The sequence below is a fragment of the Accipiter gentilis genome, chromosome 12, assembly GCF_929443795.1.
Source record: "Accipiter gentilis chromosome 12, bAccGen1.1, whole genome shotgun sequence".
NCBI classification, from domain to species: Eukaryota; Metazoa; Chordata; class Aves; order Accipitriformes; family Accipitridae; genus Astur; species Astur gentilis.
This window is the reverse complement of record NC_064891.1, coordinates 7655884-7673888: the sequence shown is the minus strand read 5'-3', so window position 1 is coordinate 7673888 and position 18005 is coordinate 7655884. Positions and strand designations below refer to the sequence as shown.

Genomic DNA, 18005 nt, shown 5'->3' with positions numbered 1-18005 from the left:
AATTTAAAAGGAAACTGGTTTTGGCTACAGTAATTTTCTATAGCCAGTGACAACAGCTGTAACTGGAGATGTATTTCAAGTCAGACAGGTTGCTCAGAGCTGGGAGAAAAACGGGCCTGGGCTGATTTTGTTGGTGTCTGGGGAGTACGGACTTTTTTTTGGGGGGGGAAGAAATGACGGAAGCATTACTTCTAGAAACTGAGTTCAGAAGCAGATATGCGTGCATTTAGGATGTAAGACATAGTGCAACTGCTGGACAGCAGAGGAGTTTGATCTGAGACACTTGAGACCTTCAGCATTTGACTTCATTACTGAAACGTGACATTACTGAAATGTGACAGCCTTGAAACTTGCATTTCAGCTACAGGGAGACTACATCAGAGGTGCAGGTAAGCCCTGGATGCTTCCAAGCACATTACTAAACGTAGCATCTTAAAAAAACAGCTGGGCTTCAGCTGTCTGAACAGACAAGGGAGGACTGCTGTTGCTGGAAATCTGGCTGGAATGGGTTTTAGGCATGCATTGATTCCTGCCTTAATTTCTCACTATGAAAGATGTTTTACTGTGGCTTAGGAGGGAATGACCACATACAAAGCTGAAGCTTGCTGCAATTGCAAACCTGTCTTTTGGGTTCATTTCTATGCTTAACCTCACTTGTGGCAGACTGACACCAATCTATAGATTGTTTCTTTTATCGGCTTTCTCTCATTTGCAGGATGGACGCATCCACTTCCAAGAAATACATATCTTGTTCTCCCTTACTCAGTACAAAACTGACTTCTCTGTACTTCTTTCTGCTGCTACGCCGTTGCTTGAGGGTGAGGGTTACTCAGTTTTCATCAAAACTAACAGCAATTGGGCTTCCAGATCCTCCAGGCAGTCCTGAAATGATTTTCTCACAGTACCTCACTCCTGGTAGAGCACTTGTTTTCTCCGCAGGTTCTTGCTGGCTCCCCCACTGCCCCTGTAATAGACACATGCAATAATAATAGCCAACTGCCCTGGGAAGTTATTAACGGTGTGTGGGGTTGGACTCGTGCGTCCTCAGTCCTGCTACCTGGTAAAGTCTGCTTTGTCCTGACATCTTCCTCTCTTTGGAGAGAAGTGGAAGCTCGGGTCTCTTCTGCTCTCTGCTCACGAGTGTTTCCAAGCATCACGTTTTGTCGTCTCCCTCCAGCTTGCTGCTGGGTGTCACTCCTTCTGCGAGTAATGTGTGTTGAAAACGGGTACCCAGAAGCAATCTACCTGTTGGGTCTCTTTGCAACAGCCTCGGAGGGCCCCTCCAGCAGGTACTGCTTAACCAAAGGCCGTCAGCTTCAGAACACCCACCCGCACCCTGCTTTTGTGTTCCTTAATGAGAAATTGGGCTCTGTTGCAAAAAAGATTTGGGGGTTCCAGGGCTGGATGGTGGTCCGGCTGTTGCAAATATTCTGGTAAAGAAATAAAAATTTAATCACATAAAAGAGTTTGGTTCAATTAAGAAGTAGAAAATTGTGAAGCATAGGTATGGGAGTGTTAAGTTTGAAATGTAGTCATAGAAACTTAGGAACTTTAGAAAATGTAGTATGTGTAACCATAAGAATTCAAGTATTGTCTAAAATCAGTTAACCACACTAACTCTGACAAAGATTTGTTGATTTGTAGTGTTTTGTTTTAGGAAACTAAGGAAACTGTTATGTGTTTGCTGCTTGGAAACCCCTTACCCTTCCCACCTCGATCTAATTATCGAGGATTCTAATCAGTAGAGTTAAGTGAGATTAACCAACGATTGTTTTAACATAAGAATATTAATAAGATGGTGTGCCTGAAGGACCAATTATTAGGAAGGTTATATTTAGGAATAGACATAGTATGCATTTTTGTGAAAACTAATGTAGATGATGGTGAGAATCGTACTGCGCAGAATCACCTAAGAGAGATCAAGAAGCGGACAAGTGAGGAAGACTATGGAAGACCACCAGAGACCTTCACTGTGCCTGCGTGAAAAGACATTTACATATGCTAATGATTTATTGGAAAGTTAATGATTATGTATAACATTTTCCAGAAATTTAGTGAATATGTATAACAGGTGTGTATTTAACCTGCACAGCTAGACTAGCCAGGTGCACACGACAGGTGGAGCGGTCCCCAGCGCTGCAATAAAAGAGTGCCCGCTCCTTAACTTCTCATTGCTGTGAAGGAGTTTTATTCCAGATTTCGGTAACACGGCGAGGTCTTCCTCTGAGTTCCCACCTGCCTTCCTACGGCGAAGGGGGCGGAATTCGGGAACCGTGGCCGCTTCGTGCGTGTAGGCCATGGGCAGGGAGGAACGGATCTCCCAGGGGACGGCGCAGCACCTGCCCCCCTCCCTCACTCAGCCGAGGGCTTTTGAGAGGGTACATGGTACATAGGGGCAAGCAGAGGCGCCCACTCCTCCCGTTGAGGACAGGGAATTATCAAAGAACGGCTGACGGAGCCAAGCCAGCCGGGGACACCGGCCGGGCTGCAGCCATCGCCGCCGCGGCGGGGCGGACGCTAGGCGGCATCAGCGGGAAGGGGGTGTCTTCCCGCCCTTCCTCGCTATTGGCTGGTCGCCGCAGGCGCCGGCACCGCTGATTGGTCGGCGCGGGTCGCGGCCGCCCCCGCTCGGCATGGGTGTGCCGATCCGCCCCCCTCCGCCGAGGCTTTAACAAGCCCCCGGGGTTGCAGTACCGGGCGCCGCCGACAGGGGGCGCCGTCGTGAGGGGACTCGGCGGAGCGGAACGCCGCGGCGGGAGCGGGTACGGGCGGGGCGGGGGGCCCCGACTGGAAGGAAGGGCTCCCCTGACTGGAAAGGGGGGTCCCCTGGCTGGAAGGGGGGGGGTTCCCAACCGAAGGGGGTGTCCATGACTGGAAGCGGCTGCACCGCTGCTCCTCAGCCGGCGTCCCGAGTCCGTTAGAGCACCGGCACCCGCGCACCCGGCTCTCGGGGCAGCGTTTCGGGCACCGCTCACGCCGGGCCGGGCGGCTGCCGCTTCCCCGTCGTGCCCGGCTGCCGTCGGCGCCGCCGCCGCTTTTCCTCTTCCCAAAGCCGCCGCCGGGGGCCGAAGCGGCCCCGGGCACGGGCGTCCGTCCCCCCGCGCGGGCTCGGGACGGGGGGGCTTCGGGGCAGGGGCCACCACGGCGGGTGCTGCCGTGCCCGGAGGTCTCTCGGGGGCTGGGAGCCGTGTCTGAGGTCCCCTTCGGTGGAGCTGACGCCGTTTTGGTGCGCTTTGTGTGGTCCCCGTGTAACGCGAGTGCTGCTGGATTTGCAGAGGCCACAGACTGCAAGACTGCTCCGGGCTACCCCCGTTTCCAGCCCCGGACAGGCCAGGACGGTTTGGGCTGCACAGGCGGGGCGTTCCCTGGACACCGGGACACGGTCTTGGCACCCAAACCCACAGACTGGATGGGTGACCGACAGACTGTCAGCCGTTCCTGGGGCTCTCCAAAGAGGGGGTGCAGGGAAGAGAGGCTGGTTACTGCCCTAATCTTGGTGAGTATCAGGAGGCACGACGAGAGCCAAAAGGAGCCAGAGACGCCTCGTGCGGCTCCACCTGTCTTCCCTTGCCTGGCTTTCTCCAGGGTTTTTTCTGGTTCCCAGCTTCAGGTATCGGCAGTTACTCTGAAGAATGCTTTCTGCTGCTTCCTTCAAAAACCCAAGAGCTGCAGCTGGTTCCCAGCGGGGCCGGAGCTGGGGGGGATCGCGTCCCTTGTGCTGCTGAGGGCAAGCAGGGCTGGGACCAGAACTGGTGCAGCCGTTCTTCAGGTCACCCAAACAAGAACAGCCTTCCTGTAGGTGTTCTGGTGAGATCAAGGGTATAATTAAATGTGTTTCTGTTTCCTTTTGCTTGACACCGTTCATTAGCTGATGTGTTAAGCAGCTGTTTACCAGTCCCCTGTGTGTGCTTGCTAGCCACAGGTTATGGCTGAGATGTAAAGGTGAAACTTAAGATTAAAGGTTAAAGTCTTGATCTTGCACAGCAGTTGTTGCTTTTGTGCATTAATTTTTACCATGCTTTTCTCTCTCCCTCACAGCCCCAAACAGAGTGTTTTATTGTGCCGCGTCCCTCTCCGAGCCCTCTCTGTCCATGTGCCTGACCCGACAGCCTCTCAGCCGCTGGGTTTTTGCCGGGAGCCCACAAGTGACTGCAGGCAGACACAGCGCTGCCTGTTGGCCGAGATGTTTCCCGGCTGCAGGAGCTGCCGTCGCCATGCTGCCTGCGCTCTGGCAGCTCCACAGAGCTCTGCTGCGTGCCGGGCATGAGGGCTGCTTGCTCACGGGGCCGCCGGCGTCGGGGCAGCCACAGCTCAGGGGAACCAGCTGACGCTGTGGCTGCTCCCGGCACTGGTGAGTGGGGACTTTGGTGGCGGCTGCGGTGACTTTGCTCGGGGAGGGGGAGGAGTGGAGCTGCTGGGGGTCTGGGGCTACCGCAGTTCCCTCGGCCGAAGTCCCAGGGGCTGACGCCTCCCTGCAGGGCTCGCTCCGAGAGGCCTCAGGGGGAGCTGCCGTGTGTGCTGCGCATGTCCCCTGCCCGGGGTGCATTAAGAAAATGCCCTTCCTTAACGATGATATTGGGTGGTCTTTATCGTATGAGTGTATTAACTTTGCTGATCTGTACTGGTTCCTATTCTACACCACAGAGTGATGAGGCCATGGGGTTTTACTGGAGACGTGGGTGGGTAGTGCTCAGGCTGAAGTAGAACAAACTGAAGGACGGCCTGGCCCCGGACTCGAGGACTTCGTTTTGTGGAAGCTGAGAGCTGTCCCTGAAGGATAAAGGACACCCCGGGACATCCGAGGTAACGCCGGCATCCCAGCCCCTCTGACGCAGCTTTGAAACCCTCCCAGCATCGGCTGGTGGCACGGAGAAGTGACTCTGGCAAGACAGACATGGGAGTCGTCAGGAACCACAGACAAGTAGCAAGAACGCTGCAGAAATCAAGTTCCTGTGCCGAGTTTTTCTGTGATCGGGAATCATTAGTGTGGGTGCCAGTGACGAGCGGAACGTTTGAAGGGTGCGAGCGCTCCAGGTCAACCCACGTTTGGGGTACCCTGATTTGGCCCAGCTCCACCTTCAGGCTGGTTTCTGCCCCAGCTCATGGATGGCTCTGCCTTGTTCCAGCTCCAGTTCATCTGTGGCTCCAGCATGTTGTAGGCTCCAGTTGGTTTCAGCTTCAGCTCATGCTTGTTAAAACAATCTTGGCTTTTGGCAAGGTTGTAAATCAATCACTGTCATGACTTGAATGTGAATATTAAATGTCATAAACTGTACAGGCAGTGACTCATGTTTATTGTTCAATCACTGGTCTGGGACACCCCTTGAATAAAGAGTTGGAAACCCAAAGCGAAAAGCACCTTTTCGCCCATCTCAGATGTTTAATTCGGCCTGGTGCTTGCCAGCCTCCCAAGCTTCGGGGAACAATGCGACCAGACCCCCACCTCCAGTGGGGGTCCATGCACCCTTCCCACCCCCCATCCCCCACCTCCCACCCACCACCCAATACTCCCCCCAACACCCAACCCAGGCCCCCACCACCCAGTGCCCCAACACCCAACGCAGTTCCCTAACATCCCCCAACTCCCACCAACACCCCTGAGGCTCCGGCCCCAGCAGCAGCCCCCCGAGGCTCCGTTTCTGATCCCAAACCGGCGGGACTCGGGCTCTGCTCCAGCCCCCGGCCCGGCCCCACAACCGCAGCCCCGGGGCTCCCTTCTCCGCCCGGGGAAACGCCCGGCTCGGGCCGGGACCCCGCGGCTCCCCAGTTCCCCAGAGCGCCCGGCGGAGCCCCAAGCCCCGCCGCTGCCGGGACGGGTCCGGGGGCACCCGGGCGCCCACGGCTCTGTTGCTGTGTTGCATGACGTTGCCGTCTCCCTTTTGTAGGTTGTTGCCATTAGGAAATAAATGACTGGAGCTGTTAAAATGCTGAACAGCAGCCAGCCCAGGAGGGAGCGGGGTAGGAGACTCATGGGCAGCTGCATTAACCCCCAGGTCGCCAATCTCCAACGCAGAGGAGGAGGAGGAGGAAGATGATGGCACCATAATTACTCTGCCAGCATCCTCCTGGCTGGCAGCCACGGGCTATGGGTCACGGGGCTGCGCCGGAGGCCCGGGGGGCTCCTCGCCCCCCCCCCAAGCCCATCTCCATGGGGAGAATAGCCCCAAAGTCCTGCCTCAGCCAGCCAGTACCCAAAAAGCCCTTGTGTCCTGGACGGCCCCCGTGTGCTCTGTGGGACTGGAGGAATTCCTGTGGATTTTGGCAAGGGTGCACCCTGCACTCTTCAATGGTAAGAGCAGGACGCCAGTTTTTAAAAATCAAATTAAATATTTAATTCAAATGCACTTTTTTCAAGACGGTAAAGGTCATGCTATAGGAAGAGCTTGAATCTGAATAGGGATTCGGAGGGGTGGCAGTGATGGGCTGGCTTGCTTTGTGAATGTCACAAAAAGGAACTAATATCTGTTATATTCCAAGGCGCTTACTGTGCAGGATCTTCTGGATCCAACTCCCCGCTGCTGCGTGGGGCAGTACGAGGGGGTGAGTGTAGATGCTCTTCAGAGCACGGTGGAAGCCTAAGGCGTAGAGGACAAGGCCGCGAGTCCTGCTAGTCTGGTGGCAGAGCTGTCCCCCCTGGGGCACGAGCCTGGCTCTAACCCCTGCCACCACTGTCCATTGCCTCCTGGACAACTAGGATTATTTTTTTTTCCTCCTAGCAAACACACAGCTAGGATCTAGTCTCAAATCAGAAGGAAGTACTGAAGTGCAGAGAGGGAGCGAGGCGGCAGGAAAACCAGTCTTTGCCCTCAATTCCTCCTCCTTCTGTATTCAGGATCCCAAAAGGAGCAGTTTTCACACCTTTGTATCCTTCCAGGTCTCCCCAAATGAAAACCAGCCATCGCAGTGATGTCAGACTCACTTTCAGGAGGAAAATTCCAAGGGCTCAGAGTCGGAGGAAGGTCACAAGAAGAGATCAAGAGATGTATGGAGCTGTACACGTTTTTGGTGCCGCACCCAAAAGGTAAAAGCTGAGGCTCCTGTAAAGATGCTTTTGGCCTTTCATGCATACTTCTTATTTCAGGTGAGAGAAAGCTTTGCATCTGCATTTGACTGCAGAGGTCTGGGCGAGATGCCTATGTGTTTCTCACAAGGCAGTTTACTTCTGATAACTTTGCTTTTAGCCCCTCTTCACTAATGCCTCATTCCTGTGTTGAGTCCATCGGGACACTGGAAAACTCTGAGTGATTCTCATCCACTGCAAATGGCATGGGATATTAAGAAAGCCACTTAGGACTTTCAAAATGCATTTACTTAGGCTCAGAAAGTACTCTTCAGATTTAAACAGATTTCTTATACTGTTGTCAGCAATTTATAGTAGTACCTCTTTCTCAAGTCACGGGAACCTGGAAGCGTGTTAAACATAACCGGTTGCCAGAGAAAGACATGTTGAAAGCAATTGCTTTTCCTCAGAAGCATAAACCTCCTCAGCTGGCACTGAAATAACTTGAGCCGCCTGCGCTGTCAGATCTGAGGTGTACCTGATGTAAAACCACTGGGGAAAAAGAATTTGGTCCCACACTTTCAAATTCGTTAACTCGAACTAACCAGAATTTTGCAACAGGTTGTGAATACAGCACACAGGGAGGGCGAAGGCTGCCAGGGAATAGACGGCCATCCTATGGTGTCCCTTGCTCATACGTTCTTTCTTTAAGTGTCCATTAATGACTACAGCCAGAAAGTAGATCCTGGGCTACATGGTCAATCTGTTCCAGCGTGCCTCTCCCCATGCGCTAGGTTTCCTAGGAAATAAAAGGAGGACAACTTTGAGTTGCTACTTTCGGCTTTTAATTTTTTTCTTTAATGCTGTTATTAGAATGTGTTTGAGTTTCTATGCAAAGGGTCCTGTCTCATAGAGCAGCTCTTGTGTGGAAAGTGGTGTGCTCTCTAGTCTCTTAAAGCAGAGTAGCAATGGTTTGGGACAAGTTGAGCATAGGAAGGTCTGTGTATTACTTGCCTTAGGTTCTGTAGAGGCGGTTAAGTAATTTGGGATTGGTACTAGAATCTAAGAGATCCTCTTGCACCCTTTTGAGGGTGACTGTAGCGTAGAAGTCTTAGTATTTGGGTCCAGGACCTGCATACCATGAAACACATGAAATTAAATTTATTTAAATGTATTATTATAACTTTGATTTCATGAACAACCATGCAATCTTAATGTTCAATGCAAACCAGTCATCCTAAAAGGAAGGAAAGGAGTAGCTGTGACTCTTCCCTGCAGAGTAAATCACTGTTCTGGTACACATGTGTACCTCTGGATTGATCAGCCATCAAATTTCAAAGGGGTTTTGCGCTTCCCTCACAACGTGGAACAAGAGTATAATAACAGGCTAAAATATTGTGCATCGTATCCAAAAGGAACGGCATAAACCCCTGTAAATTAATACCAAGTAACAAACAAAAGGCTCTTGTTCGTCCTGAACTACCGTGCCTCCTTCAGCAGCACCACAGGCATCACGTCTCTGCTTCTGTCCCAGCTGTTCTGGTTTGTAGGACCCAGTCACCCCTCCAGTCACCCATTCCGCCCAGTTTAGAGTTTGCTCAGTGTGAAGCCAGCCAGATTCTTTTGAAACTGTGGTCAACTCCAAGTGCTGTAAGCATCCCTGGTGTTTTTTTTTTGGCTTGACTCCAAAGCAAACAGTCCTTGCAAGATCCTGAGAAGCAGCCCCCAGAGACTAAGTAATCCATGGGTCTCTCAATGAAATGCACAGTATCGGTGTGGGCTGAAAACAAAGTGGGGCAAAAAAGAAAATGTAAATTCCCCCCCCAGCCTTTTTTTTTTTTTTTTTTTTAGAAAATGTTACCTAGTGTGACAAATTCCTGTAACTAAACCGAAAGAAATCTCTCTCAGAGCAGCCTGGAAATCATCTTCATCTACAAAAAGAAAATATCCTCCAGCAACAGGGATGGGGATTTCTCCTCCATATCAGCACAGACACCTGGTCCTAAAACTCAATCATTCCAACAAAGACCTAATGCTCAGATCCTGAACACATGAAATAAGCAAGAACAGGTATTTCTGTGGGTCGGCAAAAGGCGATTTATATGTCTGAATAATAACATGATTTTGCGGACCGATCCTTCTAAAGCATTGTCTTCCTGCACAGGGTCTTGCCCGTACCTCCCATTTCCCAGTTTATAAACCTGAGACTGCTCTCCCGTCCGCCTCCTCGCTGCTGTCGCAGCAGCAGCTCTCTGTCCACGCTCTGCCAGCCCAGAAGGTGACACCTCACATTCAGCTCTCGCTGAATAACCCAGAAGGGTATGCCGGTCCCAACTCTGCCATTAGCACTCCCTTACCTTAATATGAAGTTTAAAACAGAGACTTTTTTCCCCTTTTCACTGCAATTAATAAGGGCCAGTTCATACTACACATGCCATGTAAGAGATCTTGCCATGGGCACCATCTTACTTTCAGAGAATTAGGAAAAAACCCCATGCGAATAATTCAGGAATGTGTGAAGCCCCTGGAAGAAACCAGATCCGTTTTGCACTGTGTTAATATCGATTTACCTAAGCTTGACCTTCCTTTGTGCACTTTAGAAACTTGAAAAGCACTACTTCTATGTGGAATACAGATGGTTGGCATCTTCCTAAGATACTGGTTTAAAGCTGCTAGAATCTCTGCCTTAATTACAATTCAAATGAGGACAGGCTCAAATTGTCTCTTCAAAGATACCTCTCCCCAGTACTTTTAAAGAGCTAATACCTGAATTTTGTCACATGAAAAACTACCCGCTGGTCTTGTAGAATTTTTTAAGCGGTATTTTAACAAGCTGTCATCTGGCAACATGTTGAAGTTGCAAGAACAGTTGAAGTTGCAGTTTCCCATTAAAATCAGTCCCTCTCAGATCCTGCCGTTCTGTGAGCCATTCCAGAAGCGGTAAACCAGTGAGTGCAGTTTACAACCGCTGTTATTGCCAATTGCGAGCCATTTACCCTAACAGCTTGCACACTGAACTTTGATTAATAGAGCTTTTTAGCACTCTCAAGTGGCACTGAGATGGATCTTAGAATTTTTTTAAGACTCTTGCTTATGAAATGTTAGTATTGGTCTTCTCTACAAGAATTTGAGTTCAACTAGACACTTACGTCAGATTTACTTGCCCAGCTTAAAACTGTCAAGAACGTACTCAGAGAGTGTAATTTTTGGCAGAATGTAGTAAACCAGAGGTTTAGCTGAGACCTGAAGCCCAAGGGAGCGATACAAATGTCTCGTCAATGCAGTGGGTTGGAAATTTGGCCTCTTAGTATTAATTTTCTGTTTTGCCTTTTTTTTTTTTAAACATCATTTAAGGTTTTTCATTGCACCTTTTACAATTAAAATCAATAATTACAGACCAAATACCAAAATACTCCTGGCAAATACTGGTGCAAACCACGACACCCGAAGTTAACGTCCCACTGTACGTATTTGTAGCAGAGGCAAAAGCTGTTCCCATAGGAAAGCCGGGCTCCTTTTGCAGGTATGTGAATGCCCTGTAGGTCTGCAGCTCCAGGTGGGCTTACCACTCCGTGGGCTTACCTCTCGGCTTCAGCGGAGCTGCGTGGAAATCTCCTCTCCTCACTCAGACTGCCGTGCTTCGTGCTGCCAGAGCCTTACTGGAGGTACACGCACAACATGGGTCGCTCCGTGCTGCGTATATACTTGCTGGATCATAAACATTGGTATCTGTTTTCCTGCCTTGTTCATATTTGCTACGTGCATACACGCAGCAGTTAGAGCTCCCTCTCACCCTCTTCTCTGCTGGGTTTAAAAACCCAAAGTTTCTCCAGACTCAGCTAGAAACCCAAAGTCTCTCTAGACTCCACCTCTGAGATGAAGACCTCCCTGTTTTCTTACCAGATGAGCTTTTCTTCAGAAGTTTCAGTCTGGGTCCACTCTGCTTGAAAACGGGCAACCTGAACTGCAGAAAAAAACCTGTTGTCGCCGTTTTGGAGCAGTACCAGAATGACCCACCTCTGGCAGTGACCTGAAATCCTCTCATCAGCTCAGAAAACGTTTTTTGATAGAGGAGAGGAGAGCAGCTGCCTCCTGTTTGACTGGCACAGAATGCCTCAGATACCCCTCCTCAAAAAGCAAAGCCCCCAAAGTTATGCGTTCTTGTCAAAACAGTTGGAGCTGCTATCTGGACGCCCACGCGTGTACCAGGAACTCTTTGGATCGCTGGAAACGTGCTCCTTCCTCTCCCCCAATTTCTCTGCAACCTGCACTCTTCAATGGTAAGAGCAGGACGCCTGTTTTTAAAAATCAAATTAAATATTTAATTCAAATGCACTTTTTTCAAGACGGTAAAGGTCATGCCTAAAGCACATGGCCTGCCATTTTGCAAAAGACAAAACTTAAAAATGAAAAAAACCAGACCCTCCCACGTGAATCAAATCAGAGAAAGACTTGTTATGTTAAAGATTTTATTGTTACGTGCTCCCCAATACAACAAACAGTATCAGTAGTGTACACTTTATAGAAAGAGAAATTAGCTTGGTAGAAAAGAAGTCAAAAAGGTACAAGGATTATCTACACCCACATTGTATACATGTAAAAGATAAAGACAGAGAAGAGAATTTGACTTCTGGGGAATTTTAGAGGAACAAACACACCCTATTTGTCTGTTTGAGGCTCAGGGATTGTCTGTACAATCTGTTTAATACTAGTTTCTTGGACCTTCAAAAGCCTTGCAGAAAGGTAGCAGCAATTCTTTAGAGGTGTCGAGTCAATACTTCAGCGGGTTAGATTACACGCATCACGATGTAAGATGCGTCTTGCGTAGTGTGACCCTACACTTCCCCTAACAGGATTAACCTACCCCCATTCTCATTTACTTTAAAAGCCTTCTGACAACAATTTTCATCCTTATTTCTTCCTAGTGATTCTGCATAATCACTACACATATTTCTAGAATTTAATCTCCAGGGTCCTAACCTACTTTATAGCATTTCAGAGGTACATATTCACTGTTCTTTTAAATGGGTCGATCACGAGGACTTTTTACAGGGAAGCAAAAATTGCACGTGAAACTTTAGTAACCTATTTAGAAATTAAAGATGCCTGTAATAAAAAAACTGTCATAAGACTTTTTTTTTTTTTTAAAAGAATAAGATCAACGATTTCTCTACAGTAGTTTAGTTAGCTTAAATTTCTGTTCTATCCATATGACATAGCATGTACAGGTATCTAATTACATCTCTCTATTTTATCTTGGCAAAAAGAATAGTCAACTGCCCTTAGTGTAAATATTTAGTACATAAAATACTATCAAGAAATCAACTTTTAATAAATATCTTTAGTTTTCAATCCTATATACAAGTACTTTACAGCAACACACAGGAGAGAGTGCGATTGGGTGGACTGTGAACAAGATGGTTATTGACATAAATTACTAGTACATTATTGCAGTCAGATGCATTGTGGTTGTGGAGATTTTGAGGTGAACCATGCTGAAAAATAAATATATCTCTCACCTTTAAATCAATGCTTCCAGTAGGAACAAAAAAAAAAAAAATTCTATTTTAAGTCTTGCCACAGCTACTTCTTGTTAGCGCTTATTCTACCTCTGTGATGCTTTTTCAGCTTCAGAAACAACAAACAGATCATCTGGAAAACAGAACTCATTTTTGACTCGTGAACATTACAGTACTTACAGTATATACATGGTTTCCTACACTGGTCTGACCTCTTCGGCAAAAGGAGACTTAAGGGACGGCACTGCTACTCCTGAGCTGATGCAACACCTGCTCAGCGTAGGGCGTGGGTGTCGGTGTTCACAGGCATGTAAAATCATTTCTCCAACCTGTGACTGGAATTACACTAAAGTTTCTAAACCGACTTCTAATGGGCGGGTGGCTCTAAGTAGACTCACACCTTGAGGGTTACGCTTTTTCCCGCCCTGTTTCGAAAGAAAGCATCACATTGTTGATCCTCCAAAAAAGCCCTTTCCTAGTGTCAGCAGATGTCATTCATATGAAAAGGGCACTCCTCCTTTTATGATAATGCTGCTTTAAAAATCAACTCTTGGAATGTAAATAAGGCAGTACTCAATGGCAGGCACCTAGCAATTGTCCAGAATGCAACATAGGTAAACAGTTGTCTGACAGCACAAAACTATTAAAAATAATACTGACTTTCTGCAATATACAGTATTTACACAACAGCTGCAAATTTGCTCGTACAATATCTGTTTATATAGATAAATTAGCAAAACAAGTCTTACGGATTCAGTTGTTCCACTGCAAAAGTATTTTGTATAGTTGTAAACGTTTGGTACCTCTTGTAATGGGGCATTTTCTACATGCGAGCTTTTAAAACCAACAATAATGAGGTGAGTGCTGAGGTCGGGGCCACTTTTCTGTACTAGAGCTCGACTGACGCCCTCAGCAACTTCTGCTCACCGTTAGGAATATTCTTTGGTGCTTTCCTCCGGTGTGTTCAAGGTAGCCAGATAACTCAGCATGGGAGGAGGACGGGAGCAACTAGAAAGTGAACCAGCACTTCTTGTTCTTTGTATTTACAAGGAAGATGAGTTGATGACCTGCAGCGTCCCGCTTGTGGAAAGTGGCGTGCACCATAGTGTCCAGAAGTAAGGAAATTAAACCCAAAGCGCCAAACAAAGCCTCTTTTGACAGCCATCCTCCACAAGGCGTTCACGTTCATCTTTCCACAGTGGAGGACCTCGAAGGCCATCTCTTCTCAGCGTGCTTCTCGCCCTTCCGTGAGGTTCTCGATGGATAAGGAGCACCTGCGGTGGTGTTACGGGCTGGCACCACAGGAACGGCTGTGGCCAACGTGAGGCCATTACGAGGACGGAGACTGCTGCTGCTGTTGGCAGGTGACCGGTGTAGCAAAGCGAACGGCCTTGAGGTCTTCCTCGCCTGAGGAGCTCTCCATTGGGGAAATTCAGCACCTTTGGGCTTGGTGCTGGACAGGGAGTCGCGTGCATCTGCGTTCTCTCCTGCGAAGGGAAGCCCGCCCAGAGGACTTCTCCCAGGTGGGAACTGTGAGTAGTGGGGCACCACTGGGGTCGGCATCATCAAAGCCCTCGGCAGATCGCTCCGATCGAACATCGCTAGCTCTTCGGTTTCAGCAGCCTCCGTGAGGAACGGCGGTGGGAGGGTGCTGCTGTGCTTGCTGCAGGACTCGCAGCACAGCTTGTTGTAGCCAGGGATGGAACAGTAACGTGCAAGCACTTCCATCTGACAGAAGATAGATTTGTCTCCCATGCAGGGCTCATCTGCAAAACAGATGTAATGTTGGTTGTAAAACCTAGTGAAGAGCACCAAAACGCCTGGAGGACAGCATTTAGATGGGCACTGATAAAAGCTTTGCCTACGTTTCATAAATGATGGGCTACTCTAAATAGGCAACCTGAGATGCTTCATTCCCTGACAGAACCCAGGACCACCCTAAAAAATATTCTACGCACACCGGAAATGAAGAGCCGTGGGAAGACATGTTATATTTGCGGAGGGTCACAGGCAACAATTTCCAGTGCTAACCTACTAGACCTCCCATGTACCGGGCCAGATGTGGTTCTACCCACCCCAAATCACCTTCACTTGTAGCCTGAGGATGCTACCTACCAACAGCATTAAAAACAATGAAATCTTCCCTTAAATAAATTAAATCCCAAGCAATACCTCTCAAAGAAGCCTTTTACATGATGTCTTAAAATAAAATGTTATAGTTGGGTAAAGTTTTGTTTGAATAGTCGGAGTTTTTCAGTGACCTAACCGTAACTGGAGAACTGATGGAAAAATTTTAACAGATAGCTCAGACATAACATGCCTTGAAGTTAAGTTTGTGGCATTCCCTTCCCAGTCAGCAAAAAGATCTTAAAAGAGGTCAAGGATGTATTAGAGATCCCCCAAATGTCACTGTTTCTTGAGCATTTGCTGGATGCCTGTTCCACAAACAGAGATGCAGTGGTCATCTTGGACAAAACTGGTAGAGAGGAAAGCAGTAACACAAGAAGTCAGAAGAAAAATAAGGGTTAGATATTGAGCTAAGAGCACATCGGTACTTGGCCAGGCTCCTTCAGACTGTCACATGAGCTCAAAGGTGAAGTCCTAAGTTTTACTGTTACCAGGACTGGGACAAACACTGAGAGTTTGTAACTCTCATGAGTAGGTGGCTGTGTCAAGAATTTCTGTTCTTAGTCTTGCAGTCTGTTGTACTGACTACATCAAGGTACAAGCTCCCTGCGTAGTCTGGTATTCTGTATGGGAATGCAAGTTTAAATTAAAACCTCACTCTCGTTTCACAGGAAAAGTCAAATTCTCCATTAGTATCTGAGCAGAGCTGTGTCAAGGCACAGAAGAAGATGGGATGTTGGCTCCGGGCATTTGAAATGAGCTGCCCTATTTGCAGATTTTAAAATGAGGAGATTTAATGCTCGCTTTTTATTCTCCTCCCTGTGTCTAACTCATCCTACCACTCATTTATAATGTTAATTATCTGTGTAGTTTGGAGTATCACGTGCCGTGGCAGTATGAACACCCAAGAGAGGAACGCAGGAAGGCACCTCGGAAGGTCACCTCGTCCAGCCTTGCAGCAGGGTCAACACTATTCCGAAAAGCATCTTGCTATTTTAAAATCAATGGACCTGTAGGCAGAGAGGGGCAACCGCCTTCCCACAGACACCTACAGGGACCCTCAGGACAGACCGTGCCTTTCAGTGCTGTGTTCCAGCCGAACCTGTTGCTCTCCCACGGAGGACTCAGCCCAGCGACTGGGACTCTTGCGAAACGCGGGGCGTCTGTGTCTCCCCTCAGCCTCCTAAATCGGGTGCTAAGGCTCTGGCAGGGCTCCAGAATCAGACCAGGACCCTACAAACACGTTAACACTTCACAGGACATAAAACCAGTGATGGGGACAAATGAGTAGCTGGGTGCATCCTGTAACGATTCAAACACTTCAGGGAGAGACCAGCAAAAAGTTTCCATTAGCAGAATTTTCCTAAGATATTGCAGCTGGTTGAAATGGTATTGATGGGTTTTACTTAAGATAGAGGTATGCAAAATTATCATGTGAAAAGCCAAAAGTTAACCCCAGCTATTGAGAAGATCTGTTCCATGCCTAGTCCTCCATTCATAGTTAGCAATTCCGTAGTCAACATTTTCATGAGCAACAGATGGTATGTAACACCACTTATTAAGCTCTGCAATTAAATTAGCTTTCTGTACAGCGGTGTTTTTTTCGCCTGTGTACAGATGCTGCTGCGCCACACGTCAACAGTATGTTAGGCAACCAATTTTCTTATTATAAAATATTAACTGCAGCCCAACCTCTCCATCAGTGTAAATCAGCTTAATTCCACTGAACTCAGTAAACCAGTGGGGTTGTGGGACCTTTTTTATAAATAGCAAATTATATGACTGCGGCACGTAACACAAAAATTTTCTTTGCTCCTCATCCCAACGTTTTGCCTTGCATAGATGTTTGTGGGTTCTTGACAAACCTAGCATTAACCCTGCAGTTTTGCATGGAAATATATGTACTCCATGAAGGCACTATAAAACTATTTTCAGCAGGAAATTAGCATGGGAAATTCAAGGGCTATATTTATAATTCATCTAAACTAGAAAAGCTAATATTGAAACACAAATCTTTGCATCATATATAGAACAATCTTTATGCTTCTGTGTAAACAAAAGCACCCGATCTGGAAAATTATGGCAGTCATCTTGTTAACGTACTGTGATTTACGTCAGTATGTAAGTCAAAGCAAATAGTATCACCTAAAGTAACGAACCAAAACAGAAAGCACCAAACAATTATTTTTGCCTTTCCATAGTGACAATGCATCTTATTTGGTCCTTTTCGCCCATGGTTAATTTTTGTGATACCAGTTTGTGATGGTTTAGATTTCATGACTCATGCGATAGTGCAAAGATTTGGTTTTGTACTTATCTACTTTAAGTAGGTTCCACAAGTACAATCTTGGAGCTGTATACTCACATAATCCTTTTTTTTTATTTTTTAGGTTAATTCTGCACAACCTAGTCAACCATTTCCTATTCAGTATGTAAGTGCTTGTATCCTTCCGCTGATGTTCATGGTAAAAGTTCTCCTTCTCACAATTTGTTACTTGCTTCACGGTAACTAAGAGCAGAAGACACAAGAAAGTGTATCGGCTCCCTAGGGAATCTTTAGAAGATGAAGCTACTAGAATATAATTTAAATCAACTAAAAAATTTTCACATTAGATTTTAGAATTGAAACAGCTCTTACAGAAGGCATCACTGTAACTCTAAGTACACTGCTTGCAGACAGCATCCCATTGAGAAATCTCGCTGAAAGTGGGTATTTAGGGACTAAAATTTAAAACAACAGGGGCTTTCTTCTTCATTCTGTATCTTGTGTTGCAAAGCAGGGACAGCTCGTATAAAGACTTTTTGAGGGTCTGTTCTATACAGGTTCTTACGTGGCTCATCTATTTGTCTGAGCACCACAAAATCCATTCTTCTAATCTGGCACAGCCACAGAACCATGACTGCTGCTCAGATTATTGCTATGGACCTGCAGGATAAAATCCTACCTCCTGTTTCCTTCTAATCACAGAAGCCTACAAAGTTTAAGTGAAATATCTATGGGAGGCGTCCTCATTTTTCCACACTATGAGACTCAGCTCCACCAAGGCATACGGTGAAAGAGCTGGTAGTTCTTCTCCCGTATGCAGACACATGGTTTTTCATGAAATAGAAGAGAAATGCTAATATGCCACATAGCACAAAAGAAATCGCACCATCTGTGGCAAACGTTCATGGCAACTCCATTAAAATTAAACTCTCAGCAATCTTGCAGGTAGGCAGGTTTGTCAAAACCACCTAATATAGACCAATGTTTTGCTAAGTCTAAAGCCCTGAAAATCAAGATAGTAATCAAGGCTATGCAGATTTAAAAGAATGTCATGCGTGACCATGCATAAAGAGTTTATCTACATAAATATTAC

General features: G+C 47.3%; 2 protein-coding genes across 8 annotated transcripts in view; one reads left to right on the top strand and one right to left on the bottom strand.

Annotated features, from left to right (window-relative positions):
* Nucleotides 1–2297: 2297 nt before the first annotated feature.
* Nucleotides 2298–4572, top strand: LOC126045023 (uncharacterized). Its single transcript, XM_049815564.1, has 5 exons — nt 2298–2385; nt 2692–2762; nt 2879–3496; nt 3605–3795; nt 4039–4572. Exons 1-5 carry the CDS (start codon nt 2298–2300, stop codon nt 4265–4267), a joined length of 1197 nt encoding a protein of 398 aa, XP_049671521.1. The 3' UTR covers nt 4268–4572.
* Nucleotides 4573–6354: 1782 nt separating this feature from the next.
* The window catches only part of ADAMTS3 (ADAM metallopeptidase with thrombospondin type 1 motif 3), a 131815-nt gene continuing 120164 nt past the window's right edge, over nt 6355–18005 (bottom strand). For 2 of the 7 annotated variants that reach the window (XM_049814931.1, XM_049814934.1), the window contains 3 exons: nt 17012–17155; nt 10583–14285; nt 6357–8131 (listed from right to left, as the gene is read on the bottom strand). In XM_049814931.1, the coding sequence (XP_049670888.1) occupies nt 13705–14285; nt 17012–17155 (725 nt within the window). In that variant the 3' untranslated portion in view covers nt 6357–8131; nt 10583–13704. Of the gene's footprint in view, nt 8132–10582; nt 14286–14839; nt 14996–17011; nt 17156–18005 lie in introns of those variants that run through there. The other 5 variants (XM_049814933.1, XM_049814932.1, XM_049814937.1 and 2 more) reach the window with 5 other exon arrangements.